At 31.0% G+C, this 22358-nt stretch overlaps 2 protein-coding genes across 2 annotated transcripts; both read left to right on the forward strand.

Moving 5' to 3' along the window:
* The first annotated feature begins 858 nt into the window (after positions 1–858).
* Positions 859–2919, forward strand: LOC111422647 (trehalase-like). Its single transcript, XM_023055868.2, has one exon. The coding sequence runs from the start codon at positions 914–916 to the stop codon at positions 2774–2776; it is 1863 nt and encodes a 620-aa protein (XP_022911636.2). The 5' UTR covers positions 859–913; the 3' UTR covers positions 2777–2919.
* A 6751-nt stretch (positions 2920–9670) lies between these two features.
* LOC111422066 (trehalase-like) lies at positions 9671–16085 on the forward strand. Its single transcript, XM_071195763.1, has 2 exons — positions 9671–10561; positions 15153–16085. Exons 1-2 carry the CDS (start codon positions 9741–9743, stop codon positions 16066–16068), a joined length of 1737 nt encoding a protein of 578 aa, XP_071051864.1. The 5' UTR covers positions 9671–9740; the 3' UTR covers positions 16069–16085.
* Positions 16086–22358: the final 6273 nt, after the last annotated feature.

Consider the following 22358-nt stretch of genomic DNA (forward strand, 5'->3'; position numbering starts at 1 on the left):
TTACCTGGTTATGGATTATATATCTTGGGTTCATTATGAACAATTTTTGTTAGTGGCGTTTCTTTCTATCGATTTTGGTTCTTGAGTTACAATCTATGTTTATAACCAAAATTGTCCTTTTTGATATTTCTTGCTACATACATAAAGAACTGTCATTTTTAGGCTTTACCTGGTTATGGATTATATATCTTGGGTTCATTATGAACAATTTTTGTTAGTGGCGTTTCTTTCTATCGATTTTGGTTCTTGAGTTACAATCTATGTTTATAACCAAAATTGTCCTTTTTGATATTTCTTGCTACATACATAAAGAACTGTCATTTTTAGGCTTTACCTGGTTATGGATTATATATCTTGGGTTCATTATGAACAATTTTTGTTAGTGACGTTTCTTTCTATCGGTTTTGGTTCTTGAGTTACAATCTATGTTTATAACCAAAATTGTCCTTTTTGACATTTCTTGCTACATACATAAAGAACTGTCATTTTTAGGCTTTACCTGGTTATGGATTATATATCTTGGGTTCATTATGAACAATTTTTGTTAGTGGCGTTTCTTTCTATCGATTTTGGTTCTTGAGTTACAATCTATGTTTATAACCAAAATTGTCCAGTTTGACATTTCTTGCTACATACATAAAGAACTGTCATTTTTAGGCTTTACCTGGTTATGGATTATATATCTTGGGTTCATTATGAACAATTTTTGTTAGTGGCGTTTCTTTCTATCGATTTTGGTTCTTGAGTTACAATCTATGTTTATAACCAAAATTGCCCATTTTGACGTTTTGATGTTTCTTGCTACATACATTAAGAACTGTCCTCGTTATGCTTTACCTGATTATGGATTATGTATATTAAGTATTGATTTATTATTATTTTGACATCAATCAAACACATTTCAAATTTCTTCATGTCAACGTTTCTTACACATTTCCTTTTAATCTGTTTTTTTCGAACCATTTCCTCCCATCAAACCTGGTTGATATGGGGACCCGATTTAAGTCCTAAGTACGATAATTCCACATCATGCGATCACGTTATTTTTTGTCAAAGCACCCAAAGTAAAACCATCATGTTTGTTTGCGCCATTTATTGCAAAACGGGGTTGGATCCAATTAAATATGCAAGCGTGAGGCTTTTGGATTCCCCAAAAATAATTCGCGAAAAAAGTGATAAACTTATCGCTGATTATTACGATGGGAGAAACATGGAGGAGGCTGTTAATGTATTTAGTGAGTTCTTTAAGAATAATTTTGCTTATGGTGGTGATTTGGAACATTGGACTCCGATGGATTTTACAACATTCTCGAGGTTTGTTACGATGATTTATAATAAAAATGTGCAAGCTTTTGCGATCACTGTAATAACGATGTGGCCTTCGTTAGGATGGATCGTTCCGGATGTTGTAAAAAAGGAACCCGATCGCCGCTCCATGATTGATCTTCCCAACGGTTTTATTGGGTTAGCAAATGACACCACGGAGTGGCGCTACCTAGATAGTTATTTAATCCTGCAAGGAGTTTTAGTCTCGAAAATGTTCCTAACAGCTCAAGGAATGTTAAACAACATGATTTATTTAATAAAAAATTACGGTTTCATTCCTTCCCGATCTAGAATACAATATTTAGACAGATCCGGTCCGCCAGTTTTTGCCAAAATGGTTTCACTTTATTTAAACAAAACCAACGATTTGCATTGGGTTCGAAATAACATAGACACAGTTGCCAAAGAGATGGAATACTGGAAACAAAAGCGTTTTATTACAATAAAAAAGCAAGGGGAAGAATACAAACTCGCCCAATACAAAGTGCGAAGTAAAGGATTACGATTAGAAAACTTAAAAGGTGATTTTGAGATGACCGAACCCGTAAAGAAATATCGACAAATGCATGGAAACGAATTTAAAAGCGCCGATGAAAGCGGATGGTTGTTTTCTTCGAGATGGATTTTTAACAAAAATCGAAAAGATGGCCCTTTAGATGGTAGAAAAGGACACCCTCGTTACACCAACTTATCTAGGATAATCCCCGTTGATTTAAACGCTTTAATTTATGGAAGTTTCGACGAGCTATCGAAACTTTACGCAAAAATTGGCGGACAAACCAAAAGTCTAAATTGGAGGGAAAACGCTGAAAATATACTTGAAGCAATACAACAAGTTCTTTGGAACGAAACAGATGGAACTTGGTACGACTACGACATTGATAAAAACGAACATAGAGCATTTTTTTATGCAAGCAACTTAGTTCCGCTTTGGACGAGAGCTTATCAAAAAAGTTCCAATAACGAAGTTCGTGCTAGTTACGGTGCTAAAATCGTGGAGTATCTTCATAAAGAAGAGATTGATAAATTCGACGGGGGAATTCCCGCCTCAACGTTTGAATCGAACGAGGAATGGGATTTCCCCAACGCTTGGCCTTCTTCCCAATTGATGATAATAGATGGATTACGCGACACGAACGATCCGGAAGCGACATATTTAGCGGAACAATTTGCCACAAAGTTTCTTCAAACGACGTTTATTTGCTACAGGAAAACAAAATCGATAGTGCTCAATTACGACGTTACAAACCCCGGTGCGAGTCGATATATCGCGAAAGAAGATCGAAAATTAGTTCAACGTTATGGATACGCCACTACTAATGCTGCCGTGTTATCCATTATACATAGCTTCATTTTTCCATATGGTACGTTGGTTAGAAGTGGTGATGGTGTGTTAGTTTCGAAGATGGGATATGTTGTTTTATTTTTAATTATTAACTTAATGTTTTAGTATTATGTAAATGATTATTACCAGGGCACGGAATTTTTGTAACAAAACGCATACAACTTAAAATTATCAACTTTTTAATTTCCCTCTGAATAGTACGGTAATGGAATTTAAAATTATCTTTCTAATTATTGTTTGTATCAAAATATTTTTTAAATAAAACTTGTTCAAAATTAGAAAAAGAACAACTTTTGTTGGCACAATTTCTTAAAATTATCAACTTTTTAATTTCCCTCTGAATAGTACGGTAATCGAATTTAAAATTATCTTTCTAATTATTGTTTATATCAAAATATTTTTCAAATAAAACTTGTTCAAAATTAGAAAAGGAACAACTTTTGTAGGCACAATTTCCTAAAATTATCAACTTTTTAATTTCCCTCTGAATAGTACGGTAATAGAATTTAAAATTATCTTCGTAATTATTGTTTGTATCAAAATATTTTTCAAATAAAACTTGTTCAAAATTAGAAAAGGAACAACTTTTGTTGGCACAATTTTTTAAAATTATCAACTTTTTAATTTCCCTCTGAATAGTACGGTAATGGAATTTAAAATTATCTTTCTAATTATTGTTTGTATCAATATATTTTTCAAATAAAACTTGTTAAAAATTAGGAAAGGAACAACTTTTGTTGGCACAATTTTTTAAAATTATCAACTTTTTAATTTCCCTCTGAATAGTACGGTAATGGAATTTAAAATTATCTTTCTAATTATTGTTTGTATCAAAATATTTTTCAAATAAAACTTGTTAAAAATTAGGAAAGGAACAACTTTCGTTGGCACAATTTCTTAAAATTATCAAATTTTTAATTTCCCTCTGAATAGTACGGTAATCGAATTTAAAATTATCTTTCTAATTATTGTTTGTATCAAAATATTTTTCAAATAACACTTGTTAAGAATTAGGAAAGGAACAACTTTTGTTGGCACAATTTTTTAAAATTATCAACTTTTTAATTTCCCTCTGAATAGTACGGTAGTGGAATTTAAGATTATCTTTCTAATTATTGTTTGTATCAAAATATTTTTCAAATAAAACTTGTTAAGAATTAGGAAAGGAACAACTTTTGTTGGCACAATTTCTTAAAATTATCAACTTTTTAATTTCCCTCTGAATAGTACGGTAATGGAATTTAAAATTATCTTTCTAATTATTGTTTGTATCAAAATATTTTTCAAATAAAACTTGTTAAGAATTAGGAAAGGAACAACTTTTGTTGGCACAATTTCTTAAAATTATCAACTTTTTAATTTCCCTCTGAATAGTACGGTAATAGAATTTAAAATTATCTTTCTAATTATTGTTTGTATCAAAATATTTTTCAAATAAAACTTGTTAAGAATTAGGAAAGGAACAACTTTTGTTGGCACAATTTCTTAAAATTATCAACTTTTTAATTTCCCTCTGAATAGTACGGTAATGGAATTTAAGATTATCTTTCTAATTATTGTTTGTATCAAAATATTTTTCAAATAAAACTTGTTAAGAATTAGGAAAGGAACAACTTTTGTTGACACAATTTCTTAAAATTATCAACTTTTTAATTTCCCTCTGAACAGTACGGTAATAGAATTTAAAATTATCTTTCTAATTATTATTTGTATCAAAATATTTTTCAAATAAAACTTGTTAAAAATTAGGAAAGGAACAACTTTTGTTGGCACAATTTTTTAAAATTATCAACTTTTTAATTTCCCTCTGAATAGTACGGTAATGGAATTTAAAATTATCTTTCTAATTATTGTTTGTATCAAAATATTTTTCAAATAAAACTTGTTAAAAATTAGGAAAGGAACAACTTTTGTTGGCACAATTTCTTAAAATTATCAACTTTTTAATTTCCCTCTGAACAGTACGGTAATAGAATTTAAAATTATCTTTCTAATTATTGTTTGTATCAAAATATTTTTCAAATAAAACTTGTTAAGAATTAGGAAAGGAACAACTTTTGTTGGCACAATTTCTTAAAATTATCAACTTTTTAATTTCCCTCTGAATAGTACGGTAATGGAATTTAAGATTATCATTCTAATTATTGTTTGTATCAAAATATTTTTCAAATAAAACTTGTTAAGAATTAGGAAAGGAACAACTTTTGTTGGCACAATTTCTTAAAATTATCAACTTTTTAATTTCCCTCTGAACAGTACGGTAATAGAATTTAAAATTATCTTTCTAATTATTGTTTGTATCAAAATATTTTTCAAATAAAACTTGTTAAGAATTAGGAAAGGAACAACTTTTGTTGGCACAATTTTTTAAAATTATCAACTTTTTAATTTCCCTCTGAATAGTACGGTAGTGGAATTTAAGATTATCTTTCTAATTATTGTTTGTATCAAAATATTTTTCAAATAAAACTTGTTAAGAATTAGGAAAGGAACAACTTTTGTTGGCACAATTTCTTAAAATTATCAACTTTTTAATTTCCCTCTGAATAGTACGGTAATGGAATTTAAAATTATCTTTCTAATTATTGTTTGTATCAAAATATTTTTCAAATAAAACTTGTTAAGAATTAGGAAAGGAACAACTTTTGTTGGCACAATTTCTTAAAATTATCAACTTTTTAATTTCCCTCTGAATAGTACGGTAATAGAATTTAAAATTATCTTTCTAATTATTGTTTGTATCAAAATATTTTTCAAATAAAACTTTTTAAAAATTAGGAAAGGAACAACTTTTGTTGGCACAATTTCTTAAAATTATCAACTTTTTAATTTCCCTCTGAATAGTACGGTAATGGAATTTAAAATTATCTTTCTAATTATTGTTTGTATCAAAATATTTTTCAAATAAAACTTGTTAAGAATTAGAAAAGGAACAACTTTTGTTGGCACAATTTCTTAAAATTATCAACTTTTTAATTTCCCTCTGAATAGTACGGTAATGGAATTTAAAATTATCTTTCTAATTATTGTTTGTATCAATATATTTTTCAAATAAAACTTGTTAAGAATTAGAAAAGGAACAACTTTTGTAGGCACAATTTCCTAAAATTATCAACTTTTTAATTTCCCTCTGAATAGTACGGTAATAGAATTTAAAATTATCTTTCTAATTATTGTTTGTATCAAAATATTTTTCAAATAAAACTTGTTAAGAATTAGGAAAGGAACAACTTTTGTTGGCATAATTTCTTAAAATTATCAACTTTTTAATTTCCCTCTGAATAGTACGGTAATGAAATTTAAGATTATCTTTCTAATTATTGTTTGCATCAAAATTTTTTTCAAATAAAACTTGTTAAAAATTAGAAAAGGAACAACTTTAGTTGACACAATTTCTTAAAATTATCAACTTTTTAATTTCCCTCTGAATAGTACGGTAATGGAATTTAAGATTATCTTTCTAATTATTGTTTGTATCAAAATATTTTTCAAATAAAACTTGTTAAGAATTAGGAAAGGAACAACTTTTGTTGGCACAATTTTTTAAAATTATCAACTTTTTAATTTCCCTCTGAATAGTACGGTAATGGAATTTAAAATTATCTTTCTAATTATTGTTTGTATCAAAATATTTTTCAAATAAAACTTGTTAAGAATTAGAAAAGGAACAACTTTTGTTGGCACAATTTCTTAAAATTATCAACTTTTTAATTTCCCTCTGAATAGTACGGTAATGGAATTTAAAATTATCTTTCTAATTATTGTTTGTATCAATATATTTTTCAAATAAAACTTGTTAAGAATTAGAAAAGGAACAACTTTTGTAGGCACAATTTCCTAAAATTATCAACTTTTTAATTTCCCTCTGAATAGTACGGTAATAGAATTTAAAATTATCTTTCTAATTATTGTTTGTATCAAAATATTTTTCAAATAAAACTTGTTAAGAATTAGGAAAGGAACAACTTTTGTTGGCATAATTTCTTAAAATTATCAACTTTTTAATTTCCCTCTGAATAGTACGGTAATGAAATTTAAGATTATCTTTCTAATTATTGTTTGCATCAAAATTTTTTTCAAATAAAACTTGTTAAAAATTAGAAAAGGAACAACTTTAGTTGACACAATTTCTTAAAATTATCAACTTTTTAATTTCCCTCTGAATAGTACGGTAATGGAATTTAAGATTATCTTTCTAATTATTGTTTGTATCAAAATATTTTTCAAATAAAACTTGTTAAGAATTAGGAAAGGAACAACTTTTGTTGGCACAATTTTTTAAAATTATCAACTTTTTAATTTCCCTCTGAATAGTACGGTAATGGAATTTAAAATTATCTTTCTAATTATTGTTTGTATCAAAATATTTTTCAAATAAAACTTGTTAAAAATTAGGAAAGGATCAACTTTCGTTGGCACAATTTCTTAAAATTATCAACTTTTTAATTTCCCTCTGAATAGTACGGTAATGGAATTTAAGATTATCTTTCTAATTATTGTTTGTATCAAAATATTTTTCAAATAAAACTTGTTAAGAATTAGGAAAGGAACAACTTCAGTTGGCACAATTTCTTAAAATTATCAACTTATTAATTTCCCTCTGAATAGTACGGTAATGGAATTTAAAATTATCTTTCTAATTATTATTTGTATCAAAATATTTTTCAAATAAAACTTGTTAAGAATTAAAAAAGGAACAACTTTTGTTGCCACAATTTCTTAAAATTATCAACTTTTTAATTTCCCTCTGAACAGTACGGTAATAGAATTTAAAGTTATCTTTCTAATTATTGTTTGTATCAAAATATTTTTCAAATAAAACTTGTTCAAAATTAGAAAAGGAACAACTTTTGTTGGCACAATTTCTTAAAATTATCAACTTTTTGATTTCCCTCTGAACAGTACGGTAATAGAATTTAAAATTATCTTTCTAATTATTGTTTGTATCAAAATATTTTTCAAATAAAACTTGTTAAGAATTAGGAAAGGAACAACTTTCGTTGGCACAATTTCTTAAAATTGTCAACTTTTTAATTTCCCTCTGAATAGTACGGTAATGGAATTTAAAATTATCTTTCTAATTATTGTTTGTATCAAAATATTTTTCAAATAAAACTTGTTAAAAATTAGAAAAGGAACAACTTTAGTTGGCACAATTTCTTAAAATTATCATCTTTTTAATTTCCCTCTGAATAGTACGGTAATGGAATTTAAAATTATCTTTCTAATTATTGTTTATATCAAAATATTTTTTAAATAAAACTTGTTAAAAATTAGAAAAGGAACAACTTTAGTTGGCACAATTTCTTAAAATTATCAACTTTTTAATTTCCCTCTGAATAGTACGGTAATGGAATTTAAGATTATCTTTCTAATTATTGATTGTATCAAAATATTTTTCAAATAAAACTTGTTAAGAATTAGAAAAGGAACAACTTTTGTAGGCACAATTTCCTAAAATTATCAACTTTTTAATTTCCCTCTGAATAGTACGGTAATGGAATTTAAAATTATCTTTCTAATTATTGTTTGTATCAAAATATTTTTCAAATAAAACTTGTTAAAAATTAGGAAAGGAACAACTTTTGTTGGCACAATTTCTTAAAATTATCAACTTTTTAATTTCCCTCTGAATAGTACGGTAATGGAATTTAAGATTATCTTTCTAATTATTGATTGTATCAAAATATTTTTCAAATAAAACTTGTTCAAAATTAGAGAAGGAACAACTTTTGTAGGCACAATTTCTTAAAATTATCAACTTTTTAATTTCCCTCTGAATAGTACGGTAATCGAATTTAAAATTATCTTTCTAATTATTGTTTGCATCAAAATATTTTTCAAATAAAACTTGTTAAGAATTAGGAAAGGAACAACTTTTGTTGGCACAATTTCTTAAAATTATCAACTTTTTAATTTCCCTCTGAATAGTACGGTAATAGAATTTAAAATTATCTTTCTAATTATTGTTTGTATCAAAATATTTTTCAAATAAAACTTTTTAAGAATTAGAAAAGGAACAACTTTTGTTGGCACAATTTCTTAAAATTATCAACTTTTTAATTTCCCTCTGAATAGTACGGTAATAGAATTTAAAATTATCTTTCTAATTATTGTTTGTATCAAAATATTTTTCAAATAAAACTTGTTAAGAATTAGGAAAGGAACAACTTTTGTTGGCACAATTTCTTAAATTTATCAACTTTTTAATTTCCCTCTGAACAGTACGGAAATAGAATTTAAAATTATCTTTCTAATTATTGTTCGTATCAAAAAATTTTTCAAATAAAACTTGTTAAAAATTAGAAAAGGAACAACTTTTGTTGGCACAATTTCTTAAAATTATCAACTTTTTAATTTCCCTCTGAATAGTATGGTAATGGAATTTAAGATTATCTTTCTAATTATTGTTTGTATCAAAATATTTTTCAAATAAAACTTGTTAAGAATTAGAAAAGGAACAACTTTAGTTGGCACAATTTCTTAAAATTATCAACTTTTTAATTTCCCTCTGAACAGTACGGTAATAGAATTTAAAATTATCTTCGTAATTATTGTTTGTATCAAAATATTTTTCAAATAAAACTTGTTAAGAATTAGAAAAGGAACAACTTTTGTTGGCACAATTTTTTAAAATTATCAACTTTTTAATTTCCCTCTGAATAGTACGGTAATGGAATTTAAAATTATCTTTCTAATTATTGTTTGTATCAAAATATTTTTCAAATAAAACTTGTTAAAAATTAGAAAAGGAACAACTTTCGTTGGCACTATTTTTTAAAATTATCAACTTTTTAATTTCCCTCTGAATAGTACGGTAATGGAATTTAAGATTATCTTTTTACTATGTAAAATAACAATTCCTCAACAATATTATTATCTGCTAAACATATTTTAGTCGTATTATATCCAAGGTTTTCTTGTTTACTTGGTATTAATTCAAAAATAATAAGCTAAATAAATAAAATTACAACAATAACCCATAAAACTCCCACCACATCTACAACAAGCATCTCCGTCGTTTTTATACGCATCAATTCGATAAAATTAACACAATAATTCGTTAAAAATGTTAAAATCCTTTCTTATCTCAACATTTCTGTCTTTCTTACAATTTGAAATTAATTCTCAAACTAACTCGTATCAATTATCGGCATGCCAAAGTCAATTATACTGCGAAGGACCATTTCTGGAAACGGTACAATTAAGCGGAATGTTTCCCAAATCGAAAACGTTCGTGGATATGACAACGAGAGAAACCAACGATGAAGTCACCGTTAAATGGCAGAAATTATTTAAGGGGTTAGACGATAATAAATCACCCCCTACCGGAGCAGTCAAAGGGTTCGTGTTATCGAATTTCGCCCAAGAAAATCAAGGTGTAACTAATTGGCAGCCGGAAGATTTTAAAAACGACCCGTGGTTCATCGATTACATTCAAGATGCAGAAATGAAGCAATTCACGAGATACTTAATCGGGTTGTATCATAGTTTGGGGAGAAAAATAAACGATCAAAACATTGAAAAGCATTCATCGTTGTTGTACGTTCCAAATGGATACTTTGTTACTTCCGGGGGTGTTAACGAGTTGGAGTATTGGAGTTCTTATTGGGTTATTCAAGGACTACTTTTGTGCGAAATGGATAAAACAGCGAAAGGAATCATCGACAATTTTATCCACCTCATCAAACAATTCGGTTTCATTCCTGGAAAGAATCGTTTATATCACGCGAGTAGATCACAACCCCCTTTATTAACATTCATGGTTTGGGACTATCTGCTTAAAACGAGGGATTTTAATTGGTTGAGAACAATCATAAAGTATTTAGACCTCGAACTTCAATGGTGGGTCGAAAATAAACTCACCAAGGTGAATATTGACGGGTTGAGGTAATAAATTTAATTTAATAATCAGGGCACGGAACTTTTGTAACAAGACGATACGATTACCATACTGTTCAGTGGGAAATTAAAATTTTAAGTTAGAAAAAAATTGTGTAAACAAAAATTGTTCCTGAAACAATTCCAAACAAACTTTGTCAACAATTTTTTTTGATTTAATCAATGATTAAGGAGATAACCTCAAAATAATAATTTTTCCGTTTTTATACATAATTACACTTAGATGCTTAATTAATAGAGATGTAAAAAAATTTTATTAAGATAATTGATTCAAAATCGAAATTGAAACAAATTTTATTTAAAACATTTTTTAATAAAAACAATAATTATTGAGATAATTAATTTTGATAGCATACTATTCAGAGGGAAATTAAAATGTCAAGTTAGCAAAAATTTTTATTAACAAACACTGTTCCTGAAGTAATTCTAAACAAATTTTGTTAACAAAATTTTTTGATTAAATCAACAATAAGGATATAACCTCAAAAATATTAATTTTTGTAGCATACTATTCAGTGGGAAATTAAAATTTTAAGTTAGAAATTAACAAAAATTGTTCCTGAAACAATTTCAAACAAACTTTGTCAACATTTTTTTTTGATTTAATCAATGATTAAGGAGATAACCTCAAAATAATAATTTTTCCGTTTTTATACATAATTATACTTAGATGCTTAATTAATAGAGATGTAAAAATTTATTATTAAGATAATTGATTCAAAATCGAAATTGAAACAAATTTTGTTTAAAACATTTTTTAATAAAAACAATAATTAATTTTGATAGCATACTATTCAGAGGGAAATTAAAATTTCAAGTTAGCAAAAAATTGTATTAACAAACACTGTTCCTGAAGTAATTCTAAACAAATTTTGTTAACAAAATTTTTTGATTAAATCAACAATGAGGATATAACCTCAAAAATATTAATTTTTGTACCATACTGTTCAGTGGGAAATTAAAATTTTAAGTTAGAAAAAATTGTGTTAACAAAAATTGTTCCTGAAACAATTTTAAACAAACTTTGTCAACATTTTTTTTTGATTTAATCAATGATTAAGGAGATAACCTCAAAATAATAATTTTTCCGTTTTTATACATAATTATACATAGATGGTTAATTAATAGAGATGTAAAAAAATTTTATTAAGATAATTGATTCAAAATCGAAATTGAAACAAATTTTATTTAAAACATTTTTTAATAAAAACAATAATTATTGAGATAATTAATTTTGATAGCATACTATTCAGAGGGAAATTAAAATGTCAAGTTAGCAAAAATTTTTATTAACAAACACTGTTCCTGAAGTAATTCTAAACAAATTTTGTTAACAAAATTTTTTGATTAAATCAACAATAAGGATATAACCTCAAAATATTAATTTTTGTACCATACTATTCAGTGGGAAATTAAAATTTTAAGTTAGAAAAAAATTGTGTTAACAAAAATTGTTCCTGAAACAATTCCAAACAAACTTTGTCAACAATTTTTTTTGATTTAATCAATAATTAAGGAGATAACCTCAAAATAATAATTTTTCCGTTTTTATACATAATTATACTTAGATGGTTAATTAATAGAGATGTAAAAATTTTTTATTAAGATAATTGATTCAAAATCGAAATTGAAACAAATTTTATTTAAAACATTTTTTAATAAAAACAATAATTAATTTTGATAGCATACTATTCAGAGGGAAATTAAAATTTCAAGTTAGCAAAAAAATGTATTAACAAACACTGTTCCTGAAGTAATTCTAAACAAATTTTGTTAACAACATTTTTTGATTAAATCAACAATGAGGATATAACCTCAAAAATATTAATTTTTGTACCATACTATTCAGTGGGAAATTAAAATTTTAAGTTAGAAAAAAATTGTGTTAACAAAAATTGTTCCTGAAACAATTTTAAACAAACTTTGTCAACAATTTTTTTTGATTTAATCAATAATTAAGGAGATAACCTCAAAATAATAGTTTTTCCGTTTTTGTACATAATTATACTTAAATGCTTAATTAATAGAGATGTAAAAATTTTTTATTAAGATAATTGATTCAAAATCGAAATTGAAACAAATTTTATTTAAATCATTTTTTAATAAAAACAATAATTGTTGAGATAATTAATTTTGATACCATACTATTCAGAGGGAAATTAAAATTTAAAGTTAGCAAAAAATTGTATTAACAAACACTGTTCCTGAAGTAATTCTAAACAAATTTTGTTAACAAAATTTTTTGATTAAATCAACAATAAGGATATAACCTCAAAAATATTAATTTTTGTACCATACTATTCAGTGGGAAATTAAAATTTTAAGTTAGAAAAAAATTGTGTTAACAAAAATTGTTCCTGAAACAATTTTAAACAAACTTTGTCAACATTTTTTTTTAATTTAATCAATGATTAAGGAGATAACCTCAAAATAATAATTTTTCCGTTTTTATACATAATTATACTTAGATGGTTAATTAATAGAGATGTAAAAAATTTTTATTAAGATAATTGATTCAAAATCGAAATTGAAACAAATTTTGTTTAAAACATTTTTTAATAAAAACAATAATTAATTTTGATAGCATACTATTCAGAGGGAAATTAAAATTTCAAGTTAGCAAAAAATGTATTAACAAACACTGTTCCTGAAGTAATTCTAAACAAATTTTGTTAACAACATTTTTTGATTAAATCAACAATGAGGATATAACCTCAAAAATATTAATTTTTGTACCATACTATTCAGTGGGAAATTAAAATTTTAAGTTAGAAAAAAATTGTGTTAACAAAAATTGTTCCTGAAACAATTTTAAACAAACTTTGTCAACATTTTTTTTTGATTTAATCAATGATTAAGGAGATAACCTCAAAATAATAATTTTTCCGTTTTTATACATAATTACACTTGGATGCTTAATTAATAGAGATGTAAAAAATTTTTATTAAGATAATTGATTCAAAATCGAAATTGAAACAAATTTTATTTAAAACATTTTTTAATAAAAACAATAATTGTTGAGATTAATTAATTTTGATAGCATACTATTCAGAGGGAAATTAAAATTTTAAGTTAGCAAAAAATTTTATTAACAAACACTGTTCCTGAAGTAATTCTAAACAAATTTTGTTAACAACATTTTTTGATTAAATCAACAATAAGGATATAACCTCAAAAATATTAATTTTTGTACCATACTATTCAGTGGGAAATTAAAATTTCAAGTTAGAAAAAAATTGTGTTAACAAAAATTGTTCCTGAAACAATTCCAAACAAATTTTGTCAACATTTTTTTTTTGATTTAATCAATAATTAAGGAGATAACCTCAAAATAATAATTTTTCCCTTTTTATACATAATTATACTTAGATGGTTAATTAATAGAGATGTAAAAATTTTTTATTAAGATAATTGATTCAAAATCGAAATTGAAACAAATTTTGTTTAAAACATTTTTTAATAAAAACAATAATTAATTTTGATAGCATACTATTCAGAGGGAAATTAAAATTTCAAGTTAGCAAAAAAATGTATTAACAAACACTGTTCCTGAAGTAATTCTAAACAAATTTTGTTAACAAAATTTTTTGATTAAATCAACAATAAGGATATAACCTCAAAAATATTAATTTTTGTACCATACTGTTCAGTGGGAAATTAAAATTTTAAGTTAGAAATTAACAAAAATTGTTCCTGAAACAATTCCAAACAAACTTTGTCAACAATTTTTTTTGATTTAATCAATAATTAAGGAGATAACCTCAAAATAATAATTTTTCCGCTTTTATACATAATTATACTTAAATGCTTAATTAATAGAGATGTAAAAAAATTTTATTAAGATAATTGATTCAAAATCGAAATTGAAACAAATTTTATTTAAAACATTTTTTGATAAAAACAATAATTATCGAGATAATTAATTTTGATTGCATATTATTCAGAGGGAAATTAAAATTTCAATGTATTAACAAACACTGTTCCTGAAGTAATTCTAAACAAATTTTGTTAACAAAATTTTTTGATTTGATCAATAATCTCAAAAAAATTTTTATATATACAGGGTGTCCCACCTAAGTTGCCTCGGTCCTTAGCCGAATTATGATTGAGTTTTTCAAAAAATGTTTCAAATAAAAGTTGAATCGAATCACATTGTACATATTTTAAAATTAGTTTCTGTAATGGCGGACTTCCGCTTCTACCGGAACTGGATATCAACTTTGTTATTTTAAATGGAACATCCTGTATATTATTGCATTTTTGGATTCCTCGTGAAATTTCAATGGTACTTTGTTAAGGATACCTTAGGTCTAACTGGTATCGTTTTTGAATTATATGACGATTTTCGAAAAAAATGACATTTGCAGCATCTTATAAATTTGGCAATATTGCCGAAACTGTGAAAGCTAGAAAGATTTGGTTTTCTGTTTTGGATTAACAATAAAAGAGTACACGTTTTATATTTTTATTTATTCTTTTATTGAGAAAATCGTTTTAGAACGAGTGGAGGGGGGAAATCGTATCGTTTTGTTACAAAAGTTCCGTGCCCTCATCAATGCGATTAATTCTTTCCGTTCAGATTATCAATGGCGCGATATGTATCGGAAAGTCGAGGTCCACGACCTGAAATGTACAACGAAGACTATAAATTGGTTGAAAACGAAGACGAAGATATCCAACAAGATATATTTAACGATATTAAAGCAGCTGATGAATCCGGTTGGGGTCTTTCATCGCGGTGGATGGTTGAGAATTTATCCACATCAAACAATTCCCAAATTTACGACATAAACTTTATTCGAGCATCGAGTATATCACCAGTTGATCTTAACTCATTTCTTTACGGAGCGTTTTTACGCCTTTCTAGTATGTATCTTATCCTCGAAGACTTAGAAAAACGTAGTTATTGGTACGAATTAGCTCGCGATATGAAAAAAACAATTCAATTGGTGTTATGGGATGAAAAAGATGGGATTTGGTACGATTACAATTTAGATTCTCAACGACCGATTAAAAAATACTCAGCCAGCAATTTAACGCCTCTTTGGGTCGAAGCCTACAACGATAGTTTATGTTTAAAAGCGAAACAAGCGTTTAGGGCCGCTTCGTATTTGGTTAGATTGGGTATAAATAAATTCGAAGGGGGCATTCCGGCTACTTTGGAGAGTACGGGGGAAAAATGGGATTTTCCCAACGCTTTCGCGCCGATCCAATCGATGATAGTGCAAGGGTTGGCGAGATCTGGAAGTGAGGCTGCTGCATTTTTAGCCGAACAATTTGCTCGCGATTGGATTAAAGCTAATATGATCAGTTGGAAACAACGAGGAGTTCTTTTCGATTATTACGACTCTGAAAGGCCGGGAAAAACCAATCAAGGGGTTGATAAAAAATTTGGGGAGGTTAATGGTGGATGGTCAAGTGGTGTTTTATTGGAATTTATTAACACTTATTATGTTATGATGAATAAAAATTCTAGTTTTATGATTGTTACTTGAAAATTAAATTCTCATTAACATCATTCTTTTATTGTATTAGTAGTCAGATATGGATCAGTTGATATGGATCCTTGGTTCACTTTTCAAGTCGTTAAATGAACAATATTTATTTGGACTTATATCAAAATTATAACAATAAGAAATACGAAAAGAAATACATATATAAAATAAAATAAATATAAAAAAAGAGTCCAAAAGGGCTACCTTAGTCTTCCTGCCCGTGATTTTGAGTTTGGTTTGGTTGTACTTGGGTCTTCTCAGTTGACCCAAGCAAGATGGAAGAAGTGTTGTTATAATAAAAAGCGCTTCCTAATCCGAGAACATGCTTGGTTACATTCAATATTTAATTGGCCGATGGGTCTAAAAAATGGAGAAACAATACGTCCGCAACAAAATTCAACTGAATTTAAAAGAAGACCCTTTTTGGAGTTAAGCTACCGTCAGAAGAAGAGGAGGACCAACGTTCTGCGGTCAGAAAATACTTATCTTTGCAACAAGATTAAAAATGGGTACACATGGATCTCGCGAACTGGCCAAAATTTTAAACCACCTTTTCAAACATATAGATATTTCCAAAGTATCTAATATATTATTTCAAAAAAAGAAAAAAAAGCCCACATTAACCCCTGATGACAGCCTTGCTCTTGATACATCTTTAAATTTATCAAAATGGCAATACAATACTTTGAGAGATTCTGTAGGAAACCTGATTGCCGTAATCGGACATCAACGAGACAGGGTAATCAACGCAAAATACAACTTACATAAACATCTGATGGACAAACCATTACAGTTCCGAGCAATAAACCCGTAAATTTTATAACAATTAGCAAGTAAGTTAAGAATGTGTTCGTTAAAAGTCAGTCCACTGTCAAACAGCACCCCAAAGTCAGAGCACTTACGTTCGGACATCAACGGTTGATTGGCCAAGTAATATGCACAGTCAATTGTGTTTAGTTTTTTAGAAAATGTCATGGTAAAACATTTAGAAATATTAAGTGATAAAGGGTTGCTGAGGCACCAATGCTCAACACGAATCAGGTTTTTCATCCGCGAATAGCAGCTTCTCACAATCCAAGATCTCGGATACGTCATTAATAAAAGCCAGGAAGAGCAATTGGATCCCTGGGAAACCCCTGAAGTTGGAGAAAATCCTCTGGAAGTGAAGCCGCACACCAGTTTCAATAAGATAAAGTGATCCAGCTGATCAAACGCCTTCCGAAAGACGAGATACACAGCATCTACCTGCCCTCTAGCGTCGATTACATCAGCAACAAATTGGGCAAAGCATGTCAGATTGGTGACAGTGGATCGACCACAAACAAATCCGTGTTGGACTGGGCTTATGTACTTGCTTAAATGATATGAGATGTGCTTGAAAAGAACGCTTTCAAAAGTCTTCGAGAAACCACACAGCAGCGCTATAGGTCTGTAATTCACAATCTCGGCAGGGTTGCCCTTCTTCAAAATTGGACAGACGTATTGTTACGGGGGATGGATTGCGCCGAAGAAGAAACAACAGTTGTTGAATAAAACGAAATAATTTATTTACAAAAAAAAACCCTCAAAGGTTTTTTTAAGACGAAAGGGGTCGTCTTCGAATTGGCGGTTGAAGTGCTGGCTTGTTGTCACTGTTGTTGTCGCTTCGGAGTTCGGTTGGAATTGCCCGCTGATGGTTTTTTTTTTATTCTTCTGACTTTTCTACTAATTTTCAGACTTCTGTCTATGAATTAGTTGCTTTTTTTCCAAATGTTATATGGTTATCTTTTTTACCTTATAGGTTTTTCCTCGTTTCCTCCATTTTCTCTCTCTGTGTTCTTGCCTTTTCCCATATGATCAATCGGTAGAGCCTTCCATATGTTCTGTTGGCGAGAGCCTTTCTTTTCTTCGCGTGCCTTTTGAAGTTGTTCTTTTTGTCGAATGTTATCCCTAGGTAGGTGATGGCGTTTTTCGTTTTTATCACGGAGCTTCCGATTCTGATTTTGTCTTCTGCGTATTTTCTTCCAGCTAAATTTATTTTCATCTTCCATTTCTTGGCCCATGTTATTACGTTAGCTGTCGCTATTTCCGCCTTTCTCATCGCGTTCTAATATCCTCTCCCTTCTGTTATTATCGCAATATCATCTGCGTATTGTAGAATCTTTCCTCCTGTGTTTCTTGGTATGTCGTATGCCATCACGTTGTATAGGATGGGAGATAGTGGAGTAAGAATAGCTCTTCTTCTATTCTTACTCGGAATCTTCTGTCTTCTAGAAATGATGCGATAATCTGTTGTAGGTATGCCGGCGTGTCTATTTTTCTCAGTTTATGTAGGAGTCCCTCTCTCCACGTCCTATCGTATGCCTTCTCCATATCCAGCAGGACTGCGTATGCGTTCATTCGTTTTCTTTTTGCTTTTTCCACTTCTTCTGTGAGGTTTTCCGCTTGCATGACTGCTCCCCTCTCTTTTCTAAATCCGTACTGGTATTCCGGTATTATGTTGTTTTCTTCTACGTACTCGTTGATTTCTTCTTTTATTAGTATGTCCAGTATTTTTCCCATCGAATTCAGTAGGCTTATTGGTCTTCTGTTTTCGGGCTTCGTTGTATATTTCCCTTTCTTCTGTATCGGAACTATTATCGACTCTTTCCATGCTTTCGGATATCTTCTTTCCTTTGTCGTTTTGTTTAAAATCGCTGTCACCGCTTCGGTGACGTTTTCTGGTGCCTGTTGTAGTGTTTCGTTCCTGATTCCGTCGGGTCCTGGTGATTTCTTTTTTGGTAGTGTTTTGATTATCTTCTCTATTTCTTCTTGTTTCCATTGTTTTGGTGTTCCTTCCTTGTTTTTGTCTATCTTCATTATCTTTATATCCGTTGTCTGATCGTTCGTGAATACTCGTTCGTAGTGTTCTGCCATTTCTTCTGCTATCTCTGCATCTTTGTATAGGTATCCCTTTCTACCTTGTAGCGGCTGAGGACACCTTTTTTCCCTTCTGTATATCCTGGCGACTTGCCATAGTCCGTTGGGTCGTTCTTTGATATCGTTGATTTTTTGATCCCATCTCCATTTGTTCTTTTTCTGAATCATTTCTTTTACTTCCTTTGTCTTTCTATTTAGTTCCTCCTTGTCTTCTATGTTTCAGGTACATTTGTTTGGCCCTGTGTTTTTCCTGTACCAATCGCTTCTCCTCTGTGGTCAGGAAGTGTCTGTTCTCTCTGTTTGACACAGTTATTGTGGCTGCCTTCTCCGCCTCTTGTATGGCTGTTGTCAGATTTTCTATTTGTTCGTCGGTGCTCTTGTCCTTGTTGTGTTCGTATTTTTCTAATATTCCTCTGTATTTTTCCCAGAGTGTGAACTTCTTCGTTGTCTCTCTCTTTATCTGTCTTCCTGTTCTCGGGAACGTCATTCTGACGGCCGCATGGTCTGAGATTAGGTCGGTGTCTCTCTCTACGTCGACTTGTTTCTCCAAGTTCTTTGTTATGAAGAAGTCTATGATGTCTCCTCTCGTTCCGTTGGTCGGGAAGTTTGTTTCTTCAGTAGGTGCTCTGATCTTGCTGTTAGTTTGTCTGACTATTTCCCATATTTTTCTTCCTCTTACGGTCTTGTATCGTCCTCCCCAGCTCGTGTGATGGGCGTTAAAATCTCCTCCTATCACGGTCGTTCTGCCGTCTGTCAGTAGCTCTTTTAATTCATCTTCTATCAATTCCCTGTTTGGTGCTAAATAGATGGCGACTAGGTTTACGATCTTTCCTTCTATTTCCGTTTCCGTAACTGTGCATTCCGTTTCTTTTGGTTTTTCCAGATGTCGCATTTTTATTTCATTTCTTGCTATTACGGCTGTTCCTCCGCCCCGGTTGTCTTTCCTATCATCTCTGTATATGTGGTATCCTGGTATTCCTACTCTCGTTTGGGGTTTTAGGAGTGTCTCGTTCAATAGCGCTACGTCGATTTTGTTTTCGATGAGGTATTCTTGGAGCTCTGTTCGTCTTTCCCAGAGTCCATGTATATTCCAGGTTATGACCTTAAAGTTTTCTTGATCCATTGAATTGGCGTAGTTCTTCTCTTAATATGTCCCTGATCGTCGTGGACAGTTCCTCCCTTATTATCTGCCTTATAATTTCCCTTAAATCTTCTTTCTTTTCTTCTTTTTCTTCCTTCTTTTTATCTCCTCCCATTATTTTGGCGAAGGATACTCCTTTCCTTATTTCGGCTTTTTCTGCCATTTCTTGTTGCGCTTTGTAGCGATCTTCTTTGATTTTGTCCGGGTTTGCCGGACATTCTTTCCATGCCAAACTGTGCTCTCCTCCGCAGTTGGCGCATTTCCTGATCTTTTCCTGGCAATTCTTGCCTTCGTGTTCTTCTCCGCATTTATAGCATCTCGTCTTTTTCGAGCATCTGTAGCTCACGTGTCCAAATTCTTGGCATCTGAAGCATTGTACGGCGCTTCCACTTTTCCGTTTGGCCTCGACTTTTACCCTCATGTCGAGAACTTTCTCCACGTTGAAGATCCTTTTTCCTTCGGGTGTTTTTTTGGCTTTCACCATGACCATGTCTATTTCTTTCCCCTTCGAGGTCATTCTTTTTACTGCGATGGCCGCCACTTCTTGGCTCTTTAATTCTTTTAAAATTTCTTCTTCCTTGTACGGTGTGGGTATCCCTTTAATGACTACCCTTAATTCTTTTTCGCTTCTTAGTTGATAGGTGTGGTGTTCCACTTCTCCTATCTCCAATTTCGCTTTCAAGCTTCTAAAATCCTCGACTTCTTTCGTAAATATTTTTAGGCCCTCCTGGCTCATCTTTCCCTCGAATTTTATTCCGGCCTCTTTGGCCATCTTTTGGACTTTCTCCGCTTCGTTCGCCTTCTTGAGGATTATCGGTGGTGGTCTTTCCGTTTTCTTCTTTTCCGCTTTCTTTGCATCTTCATCTTCTTTTGGTTGGTTCTTATTTTTGGCGCTTTGCCTCTCTTGCTCTCTTTTGAGCGCACGCCTCTTCTTAGCTTCTTTTTCGTCCCTTATTATTTGGGACATTCTTGTAATTTCCTTCTTGTTTTCCTGTAGATCTTCCTGGTCGTTTTCCATTTCTTCTAGAACCTGGTATCGGTTCGGCGCGATTATGTCGCCATCTTTCTCGTTGGTTAGACGCCTTTTCTTGGCCATCTTTGTCATCCTCTCTTCATCGACCATGATGCTTTCCACATCGATGTTGTGGTTTTCTTTCAATTCGTAGATTATGCTGTGTAGCGCGTCTACCAGCTCCTTCGCGGTGTTCCCCGTGAACCCGGACATTCTTGTTTTCTGGGCCCTTGCCCCGTTCCTATGAAAAAGAAAATTCCTGTAAATAATTAATTATTAGGTTAGTTTGCTAACAACGTCGCTAAAAAATAATCTATGCCCTAAAAAGGACGCAAGATTTCTTCTTTTTGAAGTTTCGCTCTCTGGAGATTTCTTGTCGAATGTCGTCAGTGATCGTAACCTCTGCTCTGCTGCTAATTCTTCTGTGTGTGTGGCCCGCTGATGGAAACCCGGCCGCCTTAAATAGGCGCCCTTGGGTAAAACCCTATCAACCGGGCGTTGTGGTTGGTTGGCGACCGTCCGATCCGTAGGTAGTGTTGACGACCAATGGCCAAGCAGATCGAACGGCGCTCAATTCGTACTTGGTGACACCCCCTCCCTCAAGGCGCTGGTTCGGGCTGCGCAGGTGGGTGTCGATGTGGTGGAGGAGCCAGACGTAGGTCGTTGGTGTGGACTTTGCTGGGCTCTGCAGTCTGGTGTCTGCGGATCCAGTACGTTGTAGGTCCGGCCTCCTCTATAACCATGTGGGGTCCTATCCAACGAGGACCAAACGGCGTCGCTACATGAGCCCGCTCCATTACGAGCTGCCTTGGCAGGAACCGCCTGGGTGGTGGTACAGCCCCAGCGTATCGCTGGCGGTATCGGTGCTCGTCTTCTTCTCTCGGCCCGTCCTGCCGCTGGCTGTTGACCATCTTGGGGGCCCTCAAGAAACCATTCCCCAGGTCGCGGTAACTCGTATCCCAACAGCAGGGCGGCGGGGGTTTCTCTTGTCGCCGCGTTGCGCCGTGACCGAACGTTGAATAGAGCCCGATTGATGTGTCGATCCCAGGTCCGTATGCATTTCTTTATTTCTTGAATCCTCCTCTCCGCAGGATTGGCCTGAGGGTGGTATATCGGCGTCGTCCAGTGGTGGCACTCCCAACGTCTCAGCGCGGAGTCCCAGTTGGCGCTGGTAAACTGAGGCCCGTTGTCGGATAAAATGGCCCTTGGATAACCATACCGGGGAAACACCTCACTCTC

Source organism: Onthophagus taurus, chromosome 5 (genome assembly GCF_036711975.1).
Source record: "Onthophagus taurus isolate NC chromosome 5, IU_Otau_3.0, whole genome shotgun sequence".
Classification (NCBI taxonomy): Eukaryota; Metazoa; Arthropoda; class Insecta; order Coleoptera; family Scarabaeidae; genus Onthophagus; species Onthophagus taurus.